Source organism: Vulpes lagopus, chromosome 8 (assembly GCF_018345385.1).
Source record: "Vulpes lagopus strain Blue_001 chromosome 8, ASM1834538v1, whole genome shotgun sequence".
NCBI classification, from domain to species: domain Eukaryota; kingdom Metazoa; phylum Chordata; class Mammalia; order Carnivora; family Canidae; genus Vulpes; species Vulpes lagopus.
In genome coordinates, this window is record NC_054831.1 from 114,914,655 (window position 1) to 114,935,100 (window position 20,446).

General features: G+C 47.0%; 1 protein-coding gene across 1 annotated transcript; it reads right to left on the reverse strand.

Moving 5' to 3' along the window:
- Positions 1-1,272: 1,272 nt before the first annotated feature.
- On the reverse strand, positions 1,273-15,952 carry C8H16orf78 (chromosome 8 C16orf78 homolog). The gene is made up of 5 exons (XM_041767509.1): positions 15,803-15,952; positions 12,835-12,942; positions 12,241-12,367; positions 3,770-4,028; positions 1,273-1,420 (listed from the first exon to the last, which is right to left on the reverse strand). The coding sequence occupies exons 1-5, from the start codon at positions 15,950-15,952 to the stop codon at positions 1,273-1,275; spliced, it is 792 nt and encodes a 263-aa protein (XP_041623443.1).
- Between the last annotated feature and the right edge of the window lie 4,494 nt (positions 15,953-20,446).

Below are 20,446 nucleotides of genomic sequence, written 5' to 3' on the forward strand. Positions count from 1 at the left end.
TGTTTAAAATTTTTTGGCCTAAAAAAAAAAAATAAAATAAAATAAAATTTTTTGGCCTACCCCAAGGTCACAGAGATTGTCTTCCATGTTTCTTCTAGAAGCCTTCACAATCTGCATCCATCTGGAACTGATTTTTGCATATGCTGGGAGGTGGAGGGTCGATATTTTTTTCCATATGGACATTTAATTGACCAGCCTGATTTATTGAAAAAATTGTCTTTTCCCCACTGGGCCACAGTGTCACCTTTGCCATAAACCAGGGGGTTGTACCTGTGTGAATCTGTTCCTAGTATATGTGTCTGTTTCTGTATCTGGTGATAACTCTGTTAGGAAATGTAATCACGAGGTCATTTCAGAGTTAATAAAACACTAGTGTATAGCGTGCTGCAGGTGGTCCTGTCTGCCAAGTGACCCTGGCTTGGGGTTGCTGATAAGTGTTCCTTTCTCAGTGTTATCTATAAATCTTGGGGCTCACTGTAGGCTTATTTGGTTAGAATGCCAAGAAGCTGAGTTGGAGGCTTGTGCCTGTCGAGTCCACACAGGAAAGCCCTCTGGACCCTAGGAGAGCACCCAGGTGGCCCTAGTTGCTGGGGTGGGACAAGATGTCTCCTGTTCATTCATTTCCCCTCCCTTTTCCAGTCCCTGCTGAACCCCAGAGGAAGCCTGCAACCCAACTCTGCAGGGGCACTTGGGGTCTGAAAGGTGAGGCTCCTGCAGCACACCCTCCTGGAGGGCCTGGGAGCACCAAGCAGTCCCTTGAAAATGTGGCATTCGCTTCCCCACAGAACCAAGTCCTGCATGGGCAGGGGTGGCAGTGGTGTGTGAGACCTTCGGTGTGTGTGTAAAATAAAAATAAAATAAAATAAATAAATAAAATAAAATAAAATAAAATAAAATAAAATAAAATAAAATAAAATAAAATAAAATAAAATAAAATAAAATAAAAAAAATAATAAAATAAAATAAAATGAAATAAAATAAAATAAAATAAAATAAAATAAAATAAAAAAGACTACTTTTCTAAGAAGGCCTTTCTACAGAATCTGCTTTTGGTGGGGGCGGGGGGAGGTCCATAGTTCCTTCTAAATTGGTTCTGATCCGAGTCAAGGACAAATGCTACATGAACACAATGATCCATGCAGTTTAGCCTTGTTTGCTAATCACTACCATCTAAAAGGGATGCACCAGGTTTGAAGGACTTGGCGTGCCATACCAGAAGATGTTGTGTGGGGGGCGAGGGTCTCCCCTGAGGTGGCCGGGGAGACGAGCTGCTTAGAGGGCTATGCTGGGGTTTGGGGCGAACACCTTTTTGGCATCTATCTCTCCTTCGACCATGTGGGGATGGATGTCCACATTCAGGCCTGCATCCTTGCACAGCTTGAGCAAGGTTCGAATGTTGTTCTTGGACAACCTCAGGTATCTGTGCAAGACAAGGCCAAATGGGTTAGTTAGTTGAGTGTGGAGTCCTCGTAGCTTCAACCTTTATTGAAAAGAGCTTAGATTTAAGCAGTGTGGGGTCTCTAAAGAGAACTGACTCTAGATGTTTCTGGAACTGACAGAGGTCTTATCAAAGAGTGGGACACCCCACAGAGTTGGTAGGAGTTTTTACCGGTATAACTCTTTTGGAAATTAATTCAGCAACATCTGTTCCAGGCACCGTCCCCATTCCCACAAGTCCCCCCAAAAAGTTCAGTATCTTTGACTCAGGAACTCCACTCAGGCCTTCAACTAATCCCAAGAAAAGAAGCCAACGGAATGAAAAGCTATATAAATGAAAGTGTTCGTTTCGGGGTTATCAACAATAGGAAAAGAGGAAATTCCATCCACAGAGGAGTGGTTAAGCAAATAGTGGAATATCCATCTCAAGGACTCTTCTGCCAACATTAACATGGCATTGGAAGAAGCAGGTGCACTATGGTGATGGCGATGCATTATGCCACATGGGGAGAGATGCAGTGGTCAGGGCTTCCATCACTGCCAGGTGTGTCTAATCTCAGTGATGCCAAGGCCTGGGCAAAATACAGAACGGTGGCAATAAAAGCTGAGTAAAATTGTAGGAAAGGTGAGTATTTTCTTTTAATAATATTCAAACAAAAACTTAGGCCGTTGATTTAAAATCTTAGCTAAAGCCCCACAATCCTGACTTGTACTGGAGAGAACTGATGCCGTCAATGCTGTGTTGTCCAGAGAGATGCTCTACCATCATATCCTCAGGGCTCCTAGTTCTACAAGGGGCTTTGACCTCGTTCTCAGCTTTAGAATAAGGAGACGGGTCTCCTACTCAGGCCACCTGCTGCTTAGTCACATTGCTACAGACGATGGAGGAGGAGCTGCATATTGATATAACCCGGGTTTTCTACCCAATGGGAATGGTCTCCTTGTCCTTCAAGATCTGCCCAGAGCTTACCTGTTCTTACAGACATCCTACACCCCTCTCCACAGCCCCATGTCTGGACTACCTTTCCCTGACAGTGCCAGGCAGGGTCTGTCCCCTTCTCCCTTCCCAGCTAACCCACCCTACAGGGTCTCACACAAATGTACACGTGAGCACTCGCTAGGATCCCATTCTGGACGATTTTGTCTTTGTCTTGAATGTTTTTCTAATGGCTCATCAGAGGCCATCGTTCCCAATATTCTCCCTCTCTCCTTGGCGGGCAGGGGCCCTGCCCAAATCTCTTTTCTGCCCACCCTGAAGCCCAGGTAGGCTGTCCATTGGCCGGAGTCAATGAGAATCACCCCGTCAAAGTGAAAGCCATAACCAAAGTCATCCATCCATGGAAAGGTCAAGCAAAAGGCTCCCTTCAGGGCAGCCTGGGTGGCTCAGTGGTTTAGTGCCATCTTCGGTCCAGGGCATGGTCCTGGAGACTTGGGATCAAGTCCCATGTCGGGCTCCCTGCATGGAGCCTGCTTCTCCCTCTGCCTATGTCTCTGCCTCTCTCTCGCTGTGTCTCTCATAAATAAATAAATAAAATCTTTTTTTTTTTAAGCCCCCTCCGGCTGGGGAGGTTGCCACAGCCATCTCTCAGCCAGTCAGCGAACAGAGTAGGACTTTGTAATGGGGTCACTGGATGCCTGGCATCTGAGGCCATCTGAAACCTACAGATGAGCTCACTGCTGTTCAGTCTACAAGGACATGCACATCATTGTGCTGTCTGTTTCTTCTACTGAAGTTTCTGAGCCTTGCTAGCATTGGGCTTGCGGGGGTCCTGATAAATAAGACAAAGGACAAGTGAGGAGGAAGACCTCTGGTAAGAGCGGTAAATACCAAAGGGTTTCACCCATAGTACCCTGGGGAGTCTAAGACCCCACACGTAGCAGGTAGCCATGTGTGGGTGGATGGTGGCCACAATCTGGGGGATGGTGGCTACAATCACCAACAACTCGACAACACCAGCAACCCAAGGCCACCAGCAGCTCAACCAGCAAATCATAGGGGGATTTTTCTCTTAACACTAGGCCACAGACAACTCATTTTTTCTTTTTGATAATGATGTCTATTGTGAGACATGTGGAAATACTGGAAGGGTGGCGCATGGGTCCAACAGTGTGGCATCAGAATGGCAGCACCCGAATGTCATGCCCATCCCAGAGCTCATCCACCAACTAGCAGGCGAGGCTGCAGGGGAGCTCACTGCTTCAGCCCTGGAAGGGCCCCTCGGGACACAAAGAGCGGGGTCGCCACCCCGGGGGGGGGGCGCCCCAGCCCAGGCTTAGCCCAGGCTCAGCCCAGGCTCAGCCCAGGCGTCTGGAGCAGTGGGGACCTGCTCACCGGCAGCTCAGCACCTCCTCAGGCTTCAGCATCCTCACCGCCTCGGCCTTGGGCTCCACGCCCTTCTCCATGAGGGTCCTCAGCTTGCGCTCGTAGGACACGTCGGACGTCCTGCTCATTACCCAGTCTTTCAGGAGGGTGGACTTCCGAGTGCTGAAGGCAGGCTGCTCCTGCAGCAGGGAGTCGGCGATGCTTTGGTGGCGGTAGGACAGGGGCCGCTGCGTGGACTCCAGGGCGATGGCGTCCTTGATGTTGATGTCTGAAACGGGAGATAGAGCTGGCCTGGGGGGCGGGGCGGGGGGACAAAGCCCTGTCCCGGGACCCCTGTCCACAGGGTTCAGCTCCCGCAGCCTTTTCCTCCCTCCCGCGTGGCCCCAGCTCCCGGCCGCCTGCCCCTCCTCCCCCAAGGAGACCCGAGATGGACTTGGATCTGGTGGTTGTTTGGGTGGTTGCTCGACATGCATTGTTTATGTTTTATTTTTTTTAAAGATTTTATTTATTTATTCATGAGAGACACGCAGAGAGAGAGAGAGAGGCAGAGACACAGGCAGAGGGAGAAGCAGGCTCCATGCAGGGAGCCCAGTGTGGGACTAGATCCCAGGACCCCGGGATCACCACCTGAGCCAAAGGCAGATGCTCAACCGCTGAGCCACCCTCGTGCCCCAAGATGGGGTTTTTAAAGGAAAAACAGTTTATTGGATGAAAGAGGAGAACAGTAGGTGCAGGCAGGAGGAATAGCATGTACAGGTGTGAGGAACAGCAGGTGTAGGCAGGAGGAACAACATGTACAGGTGTGAGGAACAGCAGGCGCAGGTGTGAGGAACAGCAGGTGTAGGCAGGGGGAACAGCATGTACAGGTGTGAGGAACAGCAGGTCTAGGCAGGGGGAACAGCAGGTGCAGGCAGGGGGAACAGCATGTACAGGTGTGAGGAACAGCAGGTGCAGGCAGGGGGAACAGCATGTACAGGTGTGAGGAACAGCAGGTGCAGGTGTGAGGAACAGCAGGTGTAGGCAGGGGGAACAGCATGTATAAGTGTGAGGAACAGCAGGTCTAGGCAGGGGGAACAGCAGGTGCAGGCAGGGGGAACAGCATGTACAGGTGTGAGGAACAGCAGGTGTAGGCAGGAGGAATAACATGTACAGGTGTGAGGAACTGCATATGCAGGCAGGGAGAACAGCAGGTACAGGCAAGAGGAACAGCATGTACAGATGATAAATAGCACCTGTGAGAAATAGCAGGTGCAGGCAGGGGGAACAGCATGTACAAGTGTGAGGAACAGCATATGCAGGCAGGGGGAAACAGCATGTACAGGTGTGAGGAGCAGCAGGTGCAGGCAGGGGGAAACAGCATGTACAGGTGTGAGGAGCAGCAGGTGCAGGCAGGGGGAACAGCATGTACAGGTGTGAGGAGCAGCAGGTGCAGGCAGGGGGAACAGCATGTACAGGTGTGAGGAGCAGCAGGTGCAGGCAGGGGGAACAGCATGTACAGGTGTGAGGAGCAGCAGGTGCAGGCAGGGGGAACAGCATGTACAGGTGTGAGGAGCAGCAGGTGCAGGCAGGGGGAACAGCATGTACAGGTGTGAGGAGCAGCAGGACAGCTGCACACAGACACAAATATATGAACTGTGATGGTGTCTGATGTTACCCAAATACGGGACTTGTACTGAATTAAACACTGTAGGGCTAGTGGGTAAAGAACTTATTTTTTTTTCTTCTTTCTAAATTTACTACTAAGTATTTTATAGATTTTTACTGATAAGAATGTGATATTTCCTTCCCATTTCCATTTCTAGAAATGGTATTAGTACAGAGAAAAGGCTATCGTCTTTCAATGTATTTTTTCTAGTACACTAACAACAAAACCATATTTTATTATTTCTTTACTAGAATTTCTTGAATTTTATGGCTGTGTAATCATATCAAGGGAAAAAAATGAAAATATCTTCCTTCTAACATTTAGGAAAATGATATGCTCTTCTTGACATATTGCATTTGACAGACTTTCTAACAGTGTCAATAATGATGATAGCAGTCATGCCTCATTTTGTTCCTGATTTTAATTAAAATAATTAGTATTTCATCATTCAGAATGATACTTGACACTACCTTTGGTATGTTCTATAATATTTAGCAGCTTAATTCTTAGTTTTTATAAGCAATAATTGCTTGATTCTACTTTTTGCTTTTCTGTCATTTACTGACATGCTCTTATGGTTTTTCCTTTACTTTGTTAATGGAATAAATTATGTTCTTAGATATTCTGATATTGAAAGCCTAACCATTCCTAACCTGCTATAAGAAATCCCATTTGTCACTAAATTCTACACCTGAAACTAATACTGCACTATATGTGAGCTAACAAATTTAAATAAAATCTTGAAAATAAATAAATAAATAAATAAATTTCATTCTCTTAAAAAAAAAAAGAAATCCCATTTGGTCATGGCATGTTATTGATTTCATACACGGGTGTATTTTCATACATGTATTTGGTATATTTGCTAAAATTTTTAATATATTTTTTGCATCTATATTATTTCTTTGCAAATATTTTAATATTGTGGTTCTGATGACTTGTTGGATTAATGCAGAAGTGTCTGTAGTTTACATGGTCTGGAGTAGCTGAAGCAACATTAGGGTTGTTTGTTCCTGAAAAGGCAAACAGAACCAGGTGTGAAGCCTTTTGTTTTGGTGACTTATTCAGTGATAAAGCGACAATCACCTTTCAGTTTTTACTTCAAAAATTACTGTCTTCAAATTTCTTTATTCTATCAATTTTATTTTTTTTATTATTTTTTTTAAAAAAATCTTTTTTTTCCCTTTAAGATTTTATTTATTCATTCATAGAGACACAGAAAGAGAGAGAGAGAGAGAGAAAGAGGCAGAGACACAGGCAGAGGGAGGAGCAGGCTCCATGCAGAGAGCCTGACTTGGGACTCGATCCAGGGTCTCCAGGATCACGCCCTGGGCTGCAGGCGGCGCTAAACTGCTGCGCCACAGGGGCCGCCCTATTCTATCAAATTTAATAATTTATTGTGGGAGAGGAAGTTATCTATTCTAGGTTTTCAAATATATCATAGAGAGGTGCATCTAGTGTTCTATTATAGCTCAGTTAACATATTTCTCATCTTTGCTTATGTATTCTTTCTCATATCAAATCTTGGATTGATTGATTGATTTAGCATGAGCAGGAGGAGGGGCAGAGGGAGGGAATCTCAAGCAGACTCCCTGCTGAGCTCAGAGCCTGTTGCAGGGCTGGATCTCACAACCCTGAGATCATGAGCTCAGCTGAAACCAAGAGCCACCTAGGCACCCCTTTACTCTTCTTTTGAACAGTTGTCATGAGGTATTTATACTATTTATCACTTGCTTTTCAAAAAGCTAGCTTTGGATTTATCCTTTTGACTACTTTTTATCTTGGGTTTCATTAATCTCAGCTGGCATTTAATGTATGAAAACTCTCATATTATTTCTCCTATCTTATTGTAAATACAAAATTGCTAAAAGTATTCATTTTTTCTTTTTTTGTATTATAAAGACAAGAATTATTAATTTTAGTTGTTACCATAAATTTTCCTCTGGGAATAGATTTTGTCTTTGTTCTCATAGGTTTTGGTAAGAAACAGGAGCATATTTATGAGCTTTGTTTTCTCTGGTACGGGGTATTTTAGGAGTTTTTCCTTAATTTCTGACTTAAGTTGGGAATATCGTTTAATTTAAACTGTATTTCTAGTTATTGCTTTAAGATAGTGTAGGTTGCCTTAAAATCTTTACTTTCTCAATGTTAATATTTTCTTAGTGGTAAATATGCGGATGAACTTTGTAGATATTCTTTGGCCACACAAAAATGCCTTCTGTATTCAAATATAAAGTTATGTCTATTTGATTCTAAAAGAGGTATATTAAAATCTCCCACTATAACTGTAGTTTTATTAGGTTCTTTTTGCAGTCTCAATAGTTATCTACTTAATTACTGTATTTTTTGGTATGTGTAGGCTTATGATTATTACTTATTCTCCTTAACATTTAAAAATATCCTTCTTTTACTCTATGTGTTTCCTTTGTCCTTAATTCCACCTCATGTGTTTGCACTTCTTGTTAAGTCTTGGCTTATCCTTTTGTTTTCAAACTTTCTATACTAAATCTGATTTTAAGTGTATCTAGATTCTGATTTTTAAACCAATTATTTCTAGTTTAGTATCTCTGCTCTCACCTCGAGCATTTTTTTTCCCTTTGTAAGTAAGTCATTCTTCCTGTAAGGCTACAAGATTTCATCAATAAAGTTCAAGAATTTTACTGAGATCTGTCTAGGGGGAATGAGTCTAGACCTCCCACAGTTATATAAATGGAGGAGTAGCCACCTGGAAAGAGGCTGTGATTTGCCCAAGGTCTCATATGAATTAGTGGCTGAATTGGGACTCTGTATACCCAGTTTGGTGCTCTGGACTGCCAGCAGGTCCCTGGCCAGGGAGCCTTAACAGATTCTGTTTATACATAGTGGAAACTGGTGCTATGTTCCAGAGGAATCATGAGCTGCCTATCCTCATCAACACAAATGGAAAATCCCTTGGAGAAAGAACCATAGCTTTTTCTGAGATATCTGAGCATCGCCTGCGTCCAGGTAGGTCTCATGTAGAAAAGAAGAACACTACTATAAATTGTAATGATAATTAAACATATGAACTAATATTTATTGAGTGACTTGTGTGCCAGGCAGTGCTCAAAGAGCTTTCCAGGGAGGGTGGCACTACAGTCTCACAACCATATCATGCCCATTTAACAAATGAGAAAGTGAGGATCAGAGAGATTAAGTCATGTGCCCTAGACGCCAGAGCTGATTAGTGGTGGATCCAGGGAAATGTGAACATAGGACATGGTCCCTTTTACTGGGCACGCAAGCTGGGTACTGTCTGGGCAAAAATGACATATTCCTGAATCTGCGGCTGAATAGTCGGCTGTGTTTGAGACTCCAGAGGCTGACTGTGCTCATGGAGACAGAGGGTATTATTGCCCTCTAGACCTTGGCAATAGGGATGCACTCCTGCTCTGGCATCTACAGAATGACTTTCTCTCCTTGGGCATAGGTACCCGGGGAGAGAAAGCCAAGTGAATTCCACTTTTTTAGTCCAGCTTCTCAGACTTTGCCAAGATTTACTTTGGAAAAATGTTCCAATTGCTTTCCCAGTCTCTTCTGCTGGCCCAAAGATGGAGTGACCTTTTACGAATTCAAAATCAACATGGTGGCCCTCAGAAGGGCCCAGAAGGGTGGTGAAAAAGGAAGGGAAAACAGAAAAGACTGTTTTCAGGGAACTAAAGGGAGGAGAGGCGGCAGGGAGAGAGCAGTGGCCCTGGAGCACAGTGTCAGTGTGGCAGCAGGCTGTTGCCTCCTGGATATGGTGGCGGGGGGTCAGTGGTGGGATGTGGGATGTGGTGGAAGGTGGCATTTCAGCTGTTAACAGAAGTGAACAGGAGGTTTGTGAAAATGAGGAGGGGGACAAAGGTGAAATGATCAGCTTCGAGGAGCACTGTGTTCCACATCGGGGCTGTCACTGCTGTTTTCAATTAGCTTTGGGGTTCTGGAGCTGGAGACACTTGTATGTCACTCATTTGGGACACAAGAGTTTCACACAGATTTTGATTTTGTGGCCGTCACAACACTAAAACTGTGGGCGAGTGGGAGTTGTTGTGTCTGTACAGATGGAGGGGTCACATTCAGTGTTGAGGCTGCTGGTCATTCCTCACACTCTTGCTCACCGGATCACACAGAAACTTGGCATCGAGAGTGCAAGGGGCTCACTCTGCTGAGAGGGAAACCTGGACAGGCGGGGGATCCGGCTCTTGACAAGGACTCCGATGGTTCCAGTACTGACTGGGGCGGGGTGGGGGGAGGCCAGAACTAGGAGTCTGGTCTAGAACACCCTTCCTTGATCCACGGGTATCTCCACTTGGACTCCTGCCATTGCCCTTTAACTAGCTCCACACCCTTCCTAGGCGCTGCCTTGTGTTGAACTTGACTCCCGCCCATTGTAGGCCTCTTGCTGGCCTGCACAGGAAGCTCCCCTCGCTGTGCTCAGACTCAGCCCTGACCCAGTTCCTGGGTCCCCCACTCGGATGCCCAGGTGGTTCCTGGGTGCCTCTGAGCACCTGCGGCCACTGAGCACCTGCTGCCCCCCAGTGGCTATTTGTTGCGTTACATTAGGTCGGACAATACCGACCCTCTTTGAACCGGGTGGACTTGGGGGGTGGGTACTGCAGAGAAACCAAAGAACTGCTAAGTCAGTCCGCCCTGCTGGCATTTTTGTGCAGTTATGAAAAGGATTATTTAATCAGCTGGTACGTGAGTTTCTCTTAGGGAAGGAACTGCCTTTGTTTAGGAAAATCTCTTGATAGACACCTATTGAGCGTCTAAGACAGTGGAACAAAGGAAAGTAAGTGGTCCTTCCAGGTAGCAAGCCGGTGGGAACCGTGGCGTGAGGACAACAGAGCCTGGAGGAAAGGGAAGAGGAAAGAGAGAGGAAGATGTGGAGCGAGGCAGGCCCAGGACACCAGCCAAGCGCCCAGGGGGGTGCAAAATTTAAGGAGGTGTTCACCCTGAGGCTCCCACAAGCGCAGAGTCCAGAGGGGGAGTGACTCCCGAAACCTTGCGCCTTGGGTGCCTGGATCGGCTCCTTCAGGTTCCTGTGCTGGGGCGAGGGAAACACCCGGAGGTCACCCCTGCAGGCAAATGCAGCCAGGGAACTCCTGGTGGCAGGGGAGGAAGGACTCGGAGAGCCCTTGAGGGGGTTTTGTGATCAACTTCTGTTTTTTTTTTTTAATTTTTTTTTTTTTTAAGATTTTATTTATTTATTCATGACAGACACACAGAGAGAGGCAGAGACCCAGGCAGAGGGAGAAGCAGGCTCCATGCAAGGAGCCCGACGTGGGACTCGATCCCTGGACTCCAGGATCACATCCTGGGCTGAAGGCGGTGCTAAACCGCTGAGCCACCCAGGGATCCCTCAACTTCTGTTTTCTGTATAAATCTGCCACGAAATTCTTTCCCTCTGCTGCTCCAAGCCTTCAGTAAAGTCTGTTTACATTCAAAGGCTTCACGTGAGAGGTTTGGGGGGAAATGAAGGAAACGGGGCTGTGTTCTGTGTCTGTGTCTGCGGTGGCAAGGGGCAGGGAAAAGGGAACGACCGCCGGAATCGAGGGCCGCAGGTGCTCAGAGGCTCAGCCGAGCTAGGACTTGGGAGCCAGACTTGCGCCCTGAGTCACAGAAAACTTGGGAAAGGTGTCGGCCCCCCCCCACCCCCGTAGGCCGAATGTCAATCTATCTGTAACTATATCTAAACTTTTTATTTTGGGGTAATTTTAGATTTGCTGACGGGTTGCAGAAATGGTTTCCCGAATGCTAACATCTTACGCAAGCAGGGCGCGTTTATCAAAACTCAGAAATTAACACTGGCGCATAACAGCTTTTTTGGATTTCGCCAGTTTTCCCACTAAAGCGCCGTTCCAGGATTCAGTCCAGGACCCTGCGCGGCATTTAGAGCCAATCATATTTAAATCTGACGGGCAAGTGAGCGCAGTTTGGTTTCACTGGCTTCGGTGTATTAAATGAGAAGGAAAGAAAAGGACGTTTTGCCGGGCACAGTGGGAGCAGTTGTGCGCAGGCGAACTGGCAGCGGCTGCTCAAACGCTTTTGCCCGCTCCCCCTTTGGGCTAACTGGGATCCCTTCCACCGTTCTTTAACCACACACCTCGCTCCCAAGAAGCCAGGCACAATTAAAGCAATTGTTTTTCCAGCACCAGGGTCCAGCCCACCTGAGCATTTTAGCAAATTTTTCTTTTCTTAGAAATCGCTATTTGCCCCCGTTTATTGAGCACCTAGTCTGTATCAGGCTACATGCTTTATATGCCTCATCTCACGGATACGCTACTGCGAGGCGAGTCGTGTTACCATCCCGTATTGTAGACGTGAACGCTGAGCCCCGGAGATGGAGCGGCTGACTCACCCCAGATTGCACGACTCTGAGTTCGCTGCAGAGTGGCGGGGCCAAGGTTCGAACCCGGGCAGCCCTGGGAACCGGAGATCTAGCATGACCTAAGCTTGCCTCTTCTTGGGTGTGAGCAACACCTGGTAGGTCTCGAGTCAGCAGGTGAGGTCCCTTTGTGCTACTCTGACGTTGTTACGTACCTAATTAGATAATTTGGAGCTCACGGACTGGGGCAGGCCCACGAAGGCTGGCCTCCTGAGCAGAGAGCCCCAGGTGTGGGCCGAGCCCAGACATCCCCTCGTCTGCTGCCTGGGTCATACCTGGCTGGTGGTGTCATCCCTACAGAGCCATGTGGCCTCTACGACCATCCACAGTGGCCAGGTTGTTGCAGACACTGCTGCCCTAAGAGCAGAGTGAGCCTCACGTCCCTCTGAGAGGCAGGTGATCGTGGGGGATGATCCTGGCACTGCAGGACCGAGGTGCATCCCTTACCGGATTTCCTGGGGCCGTCCTTGGTGTAGTTGCCAGGAATTATGCTGAGGCGGGGTCCCTTCGGGTCTATACTGTAGAGCTTTCGGTACATGATGGGGTCCCCGTTCTTGGTGACGTGACTGGAGGGCTTGGAGGGGAGCGGGGGGAGAAGTCAAGGCATGAGGAATAGGACTGGGCAGGGCCCCTCCACCCCCGAAATGAGTGACTGCAAGGGTTTGCTGAAAGGCAGGCAAAGTGGCCCAAGGAGAGGCCTCTCTGGGCCCTGGGACAGGTCAGGGGGGCAGGGATGGCATGTTGGTGGCTGCTCAGCCACGTCTCGCTTTCCGGCGTGCTATCTCAGAGGGGGGCAGGAGCAGGAGGGCTGCACCTGGGAAGAAGGCCCCTTAGCACAGGAGTGCCAGTCTCCACGGGGCAGGCAGTTTTGGGAGGGGGGAGATGCAAAGCGGGGGGGTGGGGGGCGGTGTGGTGATTCATTTGCGTATTCCTGTGGGGCAGGAGCAGACTTCAGAGCCTTAAATTTAAGAAACGCAGCCAGGCACTGTGCAGGAGCAGAGCAGGTACCCCTCCTGAACGTGGGGGGCGGGGGCGTGTTACCTTCTTGATGAATGCCCCCTGGGGTTTTCCTTTCTGCTGTTTCTGGATGTTTGGGGTTTTCTTTTCTTCCTTTCCATTTACTTTCGGTAGCACTATCCCCTTGGGTTTCTGCTTTTGAAAAAAAGAGGATTGCCCTGTGACTGCCAAGTGGTCAGAGGCCACTTTCGGCCCCCACAGAGGGGTGGCCCCCTGGCCAGCGGGCTGCCCCCTCCCCACCACCAGATTTGGCCCCCACTCTGGTACTTCGGGTCCCCTCACCATTGCCCTGCCTCCAGACATGCCCCGGTGTAATGTCACTGCCCTCCCAGAACAACCTTCTAAACCTCAGGTCTGGCTGTGCCTCCCAACCTCAGAAGCCATCACTGGCTCCCTATTACCCTCTACACAAGGGCCCCCCTCTCCCCAAGCTGGTGGGAATTCCTTCTGGCTCCCAAATAGCCTGCATAGCTGTTGCCATGGCCTGTAGTCTGAAGCCACAGGAGGGCTGCCCTGTCTCAGAGTCCGACCAGGACACTCCCTCTGTCCCCAGAGCTCCCTTCTGGCCTGACCTCTCCCCATCCAGCCCGTCATCACAATTCATCCTACCTTTCTCTTTACCTAGGTGCTCCTCGGGGCAAATGTGACTTTCTTTCTTTCTTTCTTTCCTTCTTTCTTTCTTTATTTTATTTTATTTTATTTTATTTTATTTTATTTTATTTATTTATTTTTTTATTATTTATTCATGAGAGACACAGAAAGAGGCAGAGACACAGGCAGAGGGAGAAATGGGTTCCTCACAAGGAGCCCGATATGGAACTCGATCCCCAGACCTGGGATCACGGCCTGAGCCAAAGGCAGACGCTCAACTGCTGAGCCTCCCAGGTGGCCCATATATGGACTTTCTTGTGCACCTGCCTGGTCCTCTACTCCCACCAGGCAGGCAGGGAGGATGCATTAGTTAGGGAGCTCCAGGGTCCAGGGGGGAGGGGCCGCAGAGGGGCATCCAGGCCAATCTGCGAGGGCTGGGGGGGACAAAGCCCCTTGAGGAAGGCTGAATCTACATGGTCTCCGCTTAGGGTGTGCTGCTTGTGGTTGTGTGAACATGCCGGCTGGGACTGGTCTCCAGGTCAGGTGGCCTGGTGAGGATCCTGCTCCGCTGCTTGGTGGCAGAGGAACTGTGGCTTGGTTTCCTCATCCGAAGATGGAAAGAATAGTAGGATCTACGTCCTACGGTTATTTTGAGAAATTAATGAATCACTATGTGGAGACCAGGAGAAGGGAGAGGAGACCACAGACAGGCTCCCTCCAACCAGCTCCACTAAAGGGTGCCCTCCACCTGTGCTGCCTGAGAGCTGCCATGGAACCATCGTCTTTCTCAGGAGCTTCTTTCATTAAAAAAAATAAAATAAATTAAATTTGCCAACATATAGTATAACACCCAGTGCTCATCCCATCAAGTGCCCATCACCCAGTTACCCCACAGGAGCTGCTTTCAAAAGCCAGGTGCCTCTGGGAAGGATAATAACGCCTGAAGATTTCATTGTATTTTCAATTTAAATTTGTTCCCTCCCTGAGTCCAAAATTATTTCCAGTAAAAGCCACATAAGAGGGAAAGCTGTGAAAACATTATTAGAATATGATCTTCGTGAGAAGAGACGCATGTTAATCACAGAAGTGAATATAAAATTTCCGTGATTGATACTGAGTTCCAGGCGACTCAGCAGTCGAAATGGGGGGCAGGGGGTAGCCCATCCATAAATCATTAAATGCACCTTAATGTAAAATATGTTTATCAGATGTGTTTTTGTATGTTTGATGGAACTGGCACTCCAGATCTTTCTGAACATAAATTTCAAGTAAGCATATAAACAGATGGGAGCTTTTCGGAAAGGCAGGGGTACGATAGTGGTTGGAGCAGAGAAGGTGGGGGTGGCTATGGGGAGTTGCTCTGACAAAGCCCATGAGCTTGAGAACAGGAGAAATCTGAGTTCGAGCCCCGGCTTGTCCCTTTATTAATTCTGTGAGCTCAAGCAAATGACTGCTCTGCCCCCCACTCAGCTTCCTTATTACCTCACTTGAGCTGAGGGGTAAGAATGGTGCCTACCTTGTAGCCCCGCGGGGAGCAGCCAGCAAGCTAACTCATGTGCAATGCTAAGCTCGGGGCCTGGCACACAGTAGATGCTTAATAAACATTGTCATTAGGAATGCCATGTTTCACCCATTTTTCTCTGGGGGCTAGGGAATTCAAGGTCCAGTGGCATCCTCTACAGAGGGGACCATTTTCTAAGGACATGGCTTGAGTTTCCATAGATGATGGGCCTGGGGGATCTCTGGGGGAAACTGAGGCAAAACTGCCATAGTTCCTCGAGAAAGAGGGAAGGGAAGTACACAGACTGATAGTTTGTCTCCCCCCACCCCAACTCATATGTTGAAATTCTAACTTCCAGTGTGATGGTGTTAGGAGGTGGGGCCTTGGGAAGGTGGTTAGATTCTGAGCGGGGAGCCCTCATGAATGGGCTCTGTGCCCTTATAAGAGACCAGGGACACTGGGTGGCTCCATGGTTGAGCATCTGCCTTCAGCTCAGGGCGTGATCCTGGGGTCCTGGGATCGAGTCCTACATCGGGCTCCCCACAGGGAGCCTGCCTTGCCCTCTGTCTATGTCTCTGCCTCTCTCTGTGTGTCTCTCATGAATAAATAAATGAAATCTTAAATAATAAAGGAAAGAAATGTAGTCACCTGGAAAGATAGCATCCGCTTCTTCAGGCTCTGTGGGAGGGTAGGAACCTAACTACTTGAGCGACAGCTGGCAAACACAGCCCGCCTAACCCCATGGACAACCTCCCCTCTCCCCCAGGATTATTCTTCCCATTTACTCCCATGCTTAAAGCTCCTCCCACCTCCTGGTTTCTGGGAGTCAAGTTCCATCTCTCCCCTCTTGTAATAGTCTGGAGTCCATCTGCCCTACAGTTTTGCTTGGACAGCACACACCTGGAAAATGAGTCTTTTCTTCCCCTGTCTCCGCTCCAGCCACTCCAGCACCCGCGTGAGGTCGGACATCCGCCTCTCCTCGGCGGTCCTCCACACGGACTTCCTCTCTGTGGGTGTCACGTCCTTTAGGTGCTCCGATTTCTCTGTCATTTTGAAGTCCTGGCTGTGTGTTTGGTGGGGAGGTGGCACGCTCTGGCTTGGCTGACCCCTGTGTCTCCAGAAGCTGGCCCGGAGGGCCTCAGATGTGACCTTTAGGATGTGAATGTAAAAGGCAGATGTAGGCCAACAGCTGGGATGATGGCTTTCAAGGGTGGGAGGCCTGGAGGGTGATTGTGAGGTCACTGTCCGGCTGGCCCATGGGGTCAGAGTGGGGCACAACATCGGCTTCCCCACATGGCCACTGCCCCTCTGTAGGCACTGTCCCTCATCTGGAACCCACCACAGCCTCCCTTATGGCCTCTCCACCTCCACTTCCATAGAGATCTTAAACAAAGGTCACGTATCTCCCTTTCTCAAAAAAACTTCAGTGGCTCCCTGCAGCCTATAAAAAAATCTAAATTCCTCAGTTTGGTACCCAGGCTTTTCACAATGTGTTAGAATGAAGATTTTTATAGTCTCAATAACTTTCGTGTTCATTGAGCAGATAGTTATCAGATATCTACTATATGCCAGGCACAGTCTTGGCGACACAATGCAAAATAACATAGCCAGACTTCCTAAAACATACAGGCTAGTGGGAAAGAGAAAGCTGCTGTCAAATGACTCTATGAATCCATAATGGCAAGTGAAAATGAGCACTCTGAAGGAAAGAAATGTGATTCTGGAAGCTAGGCCAAACAAGAGAATTACATTTGGATGTGTGGTGGGTGGGTTACCACTCAAGCTCGGAGCTAAAGGGTAAGTAGGTCTCTGTGGGGCCTCAAGCACATGCAAAGGCCCTGTGGCAGGATGGAAGCACAACAGACTTGAAGACTAACAGAAGGGCAAAGTCTAGAGCACCAGGTAGTGCTGGAGACGTGTGCAAAAGCCAGAGAAAATGACCTTGGAAGCCACAGATATGCTCAAATGGTGAAGGAAGGAGAAAACAATAAAGGGGTTGAAAAAGAGAGGAAAGAGTGATAATACCAAGCTTCCTTTTTTTTTTGTTTTAGTAAACTTTTATGGAAGGAAACAATGTACGCAGAAATGTTCCAGAATCAGGGACACCTGGGTGGCTCAGCGGTTGAACATCTGCCTTCAGCTTGGGTGGTGATCCCAGGGTCCTGGTCATGGTCTCCCTCTAAGGGTAAACACTATCCTCACTGCTAATTTCATAGGTTTGTTTTGTCCATTAGAGTTTTACAAATGGAAATGTTTACATGTAGTCTTTGGTAGCTGGCTTCATTCATTTTACAAATATATTTTCATGGTTTTAACAATGGATTCTATTAGCCTTTATGTATGTGGAAATGTCTATATTTTATCTTCATTTTTGGAGAAAGATTTGCTGGGTAGTAGAATTCTTGGTTAACAGTCCCCCAACCCGCCAGCATTTTGCATATGCCATTTCACTGCCTTCTGTTCTCCATTGTTTCGAGGGGCAAGTTCGCTGTTAATCATGTCACTCCCCTGCACATGCAAGTAATTTTCCTTTTGCTGATTTTTTCTCTCTGTTCTTGTCTTTTAAATTTTACTATGGTGTGTCTGGGTGTGGCTCTCTTTGTGTTTATTCTCCTTGGGGCTTTCTGAACTTTTGGGATATGTGTTTATTTTTATTATTTTTATTTTTTTATTTTTAAATTTTTTATTTATTTATGATAGTCACAGAGAGAGAGAGAGAGAGAGAGAGAGAGGCAGAGACATAGGCAGAGAGAGAAACAGGTTCCATGCACAGGGAGCCCGACGTGGGATTCGATCCCAGGTCTCCAGGATTGTGCCCTGGGCCAAAGGCAGGCGCCAAACCGCTGCCCCACCCAGGGATCCCTGGGATATGTGTTTAATGTTTCCAGAATCCATCAGATTCTGGAAAACCTTGGCCATTGTTTTTCCCCTTATTTTTCTCTGTTCCTTTTTCTCTCTACTTCTGGAACACTCATTACATATCTGTTGATGTGCTTAATGTCCCATTTTGGGGGGACAAAAAATTAGAGTTTTCTTTTTTCTAAGCTTTAAAAAATTTGATACCAAAAGCGATAGCGAGAGAGCATGAATGGGGGGAGGGGCAGAGGGAGAGACTCTCAAGCAGACTCCCCACTGAGTGCAGAGCCTGACAAGGGGCTCGATCTCATGATCCTGAGATCATGATGTGAGCCGAAACCAAGAATCAGATGCCTAACCAACTGAGCCACCCAAGTGCCCCTGCGCTCTAAAGTTTTGTTTATTTTTATTCAATAATTTTTCCCTGTTCTTAGATTTTTCTAAGATAATTTCTATCATCTTAGAAAGTTCCTATCAATCTATCTCCAAGTACACTAAATCTTTCTTCCTAATATAATCTTTTGTTGAATCTTTATAGTATAATTTTCATTTCAATTTTACTTTTCAACCCCAGAATTTCCCTGTTTTGAAAAATAATTTGTCCTCTTATTTAGAATTTATGTTTATTCATTGTTGTCATACTTTCATTTAAAATTTTAAGCATCATTAATTTTAATTCTTTGGCCATATTTATAAGTAGTTATTTGAGGTGTTTGCTAAATCCAACATCTGAGAAAACTCAGAGACAGTGTCTATTGACAGATGTTTTTCTGAGCATGTCTCAGACTTTCCTATTTCTTTGCATATCTTGTAATTTTTTTTTGTTGAAAACTGGACATTAAAAAATATTGTAGCAACTTTGGATTCTGATTCCTGCCAGGTTTATCGTTGCTGGGTTTTTTCCTGTGTTTATTTATTTAATAACTTACCCAGACTCTGTGAATCAGACAATTCCTGTCTGGGAATCTGGGAATCCTGTCTTCCTCATGGTGTGAAGCCATTAAAGTTTCTGATTAGTTTTTTTTTAATTTTTATTTTTATACTTTAGTCTGGCTTCCTAAGCATTGTTTCCATGTCCACATATCTGACTGGACATAGATTGTGCTCAAATACCTCAAGCCACTAAGCTATCTGTCCTTTGCTGAGGAATCTGTGTGTGGGTAGGGGAGCTGTGTCAGTCATCCTATTTTCTGTATAACAAATCATCCCAAAGTTTAGTGGCTTAAAACAAAAACATTGATTTTTGCAGTTTCCATGGGTCAGGATTCTGGGTATACCTTAGCCAGGTGATCTGACTCAGGCTAAAATCAGGGTGTTGGCCAGGTTGCAGTCATCTGGAGGCTTGACTGGAGGAGGATCTTCCTCCAAGTTCCAATCCGATCTGGTGGTCGGCAGGCCTGGGTTGCTTGCAGGTCACTGAACTGAGTTTGTTCTTCACTGGCTGTTGGCAGAATGCCACGTTCACTGGCTGTTGTGACATGTGACTCTCCATAGGGAGGCTCACAATATGGCAGCTTGCTTCATCAGAGCAGCAAGGGAGAGGAACCAGAGGGAGAATGAGGGTGAGGCGGAAGTCATTTTTTTATAACCTAGCCTCAGAAGTGACACCCATCACTCTGCTATGTTCTAAGAAGCTGATCACTACTTGCAGGCCTCACCCAGAGTAAGGATTACACAGGGCACCAATCCTAGGAGGTGAGGGTCAGTGGGAGTCACTTTAGAAGCAGCTGATTAACAAGAGCACACTCCAAATGCAGGCCATTTTCATGTGTTTCCTACTGTTTACTTTCTGCTGGACTCATTCCCATCTTTGTGTACATGCACAGCCTAGGGGTTAGCCAGGAGGGTGTGGCTGGGTTGGGCTTTCTCTAGTTTCCACAGCGCATGCTTGCAAGTTTAGCTAGGGATATATTTGCCCCCACCACTACTGGCAACCTGAATCTGGGGGTGCTGCTGGCCCTCCTGCGTTTCCACCTTGGAGATTTTCATTTAAACCTATAAGGCTGCCAAGAGCGGGTGCTGCCTACTGCCCTAAATCCAGTGATCCCCTTGTAACCAAAGCAGAGAAACTTCTCCACACTAGTGGAAGCTGTCTGCTGGGAGCTAGGAAGAGAGAATGCCACAGATTCTCACTGTTATTGCCCAAATTTCTAGCTTTGAAGCACAAACACTGCTCCCATTGTGGTATGCCTTTGGTTGGTGTCCAGTGTGCAACATGGTTGTTTTGATCAATTTTGTCCAGCTTTATTATTGCTTTTAGGGAAGAGGACTCATTATCTCCTTAATCAGCCATTGGCAGAAGTCTTCTGCCAATACACTCTTGTATGTTCTGTTAAGATCCCCTTTGCCATCTTGACATACAATTCATATACAACTTAACCTGTTTGCATACATGTATTTTTAAAAGTTACTATAATCCTCGAAACTAGTCTAAAGGAGAAAATTTTCAAAAACATACAGTCTCCCCTTGGGTCTATCTCAATATTTTAATGCTTGGTCACAACTAAAATAGAAGGCAATCCTTCAAATTTTCTAAATGCCTCTTAGGGAATGGAACCACCCCATTAAGAACCAATGAAATAATTAATTGTAACCAATTAAGGGTGGTTGGGATAGTGGGGGTGGTGTACAGTCATATGGTCTGTCCCCATTGAGGAGGGACTGTGTGTGTATGGGGGGGTGGCAATG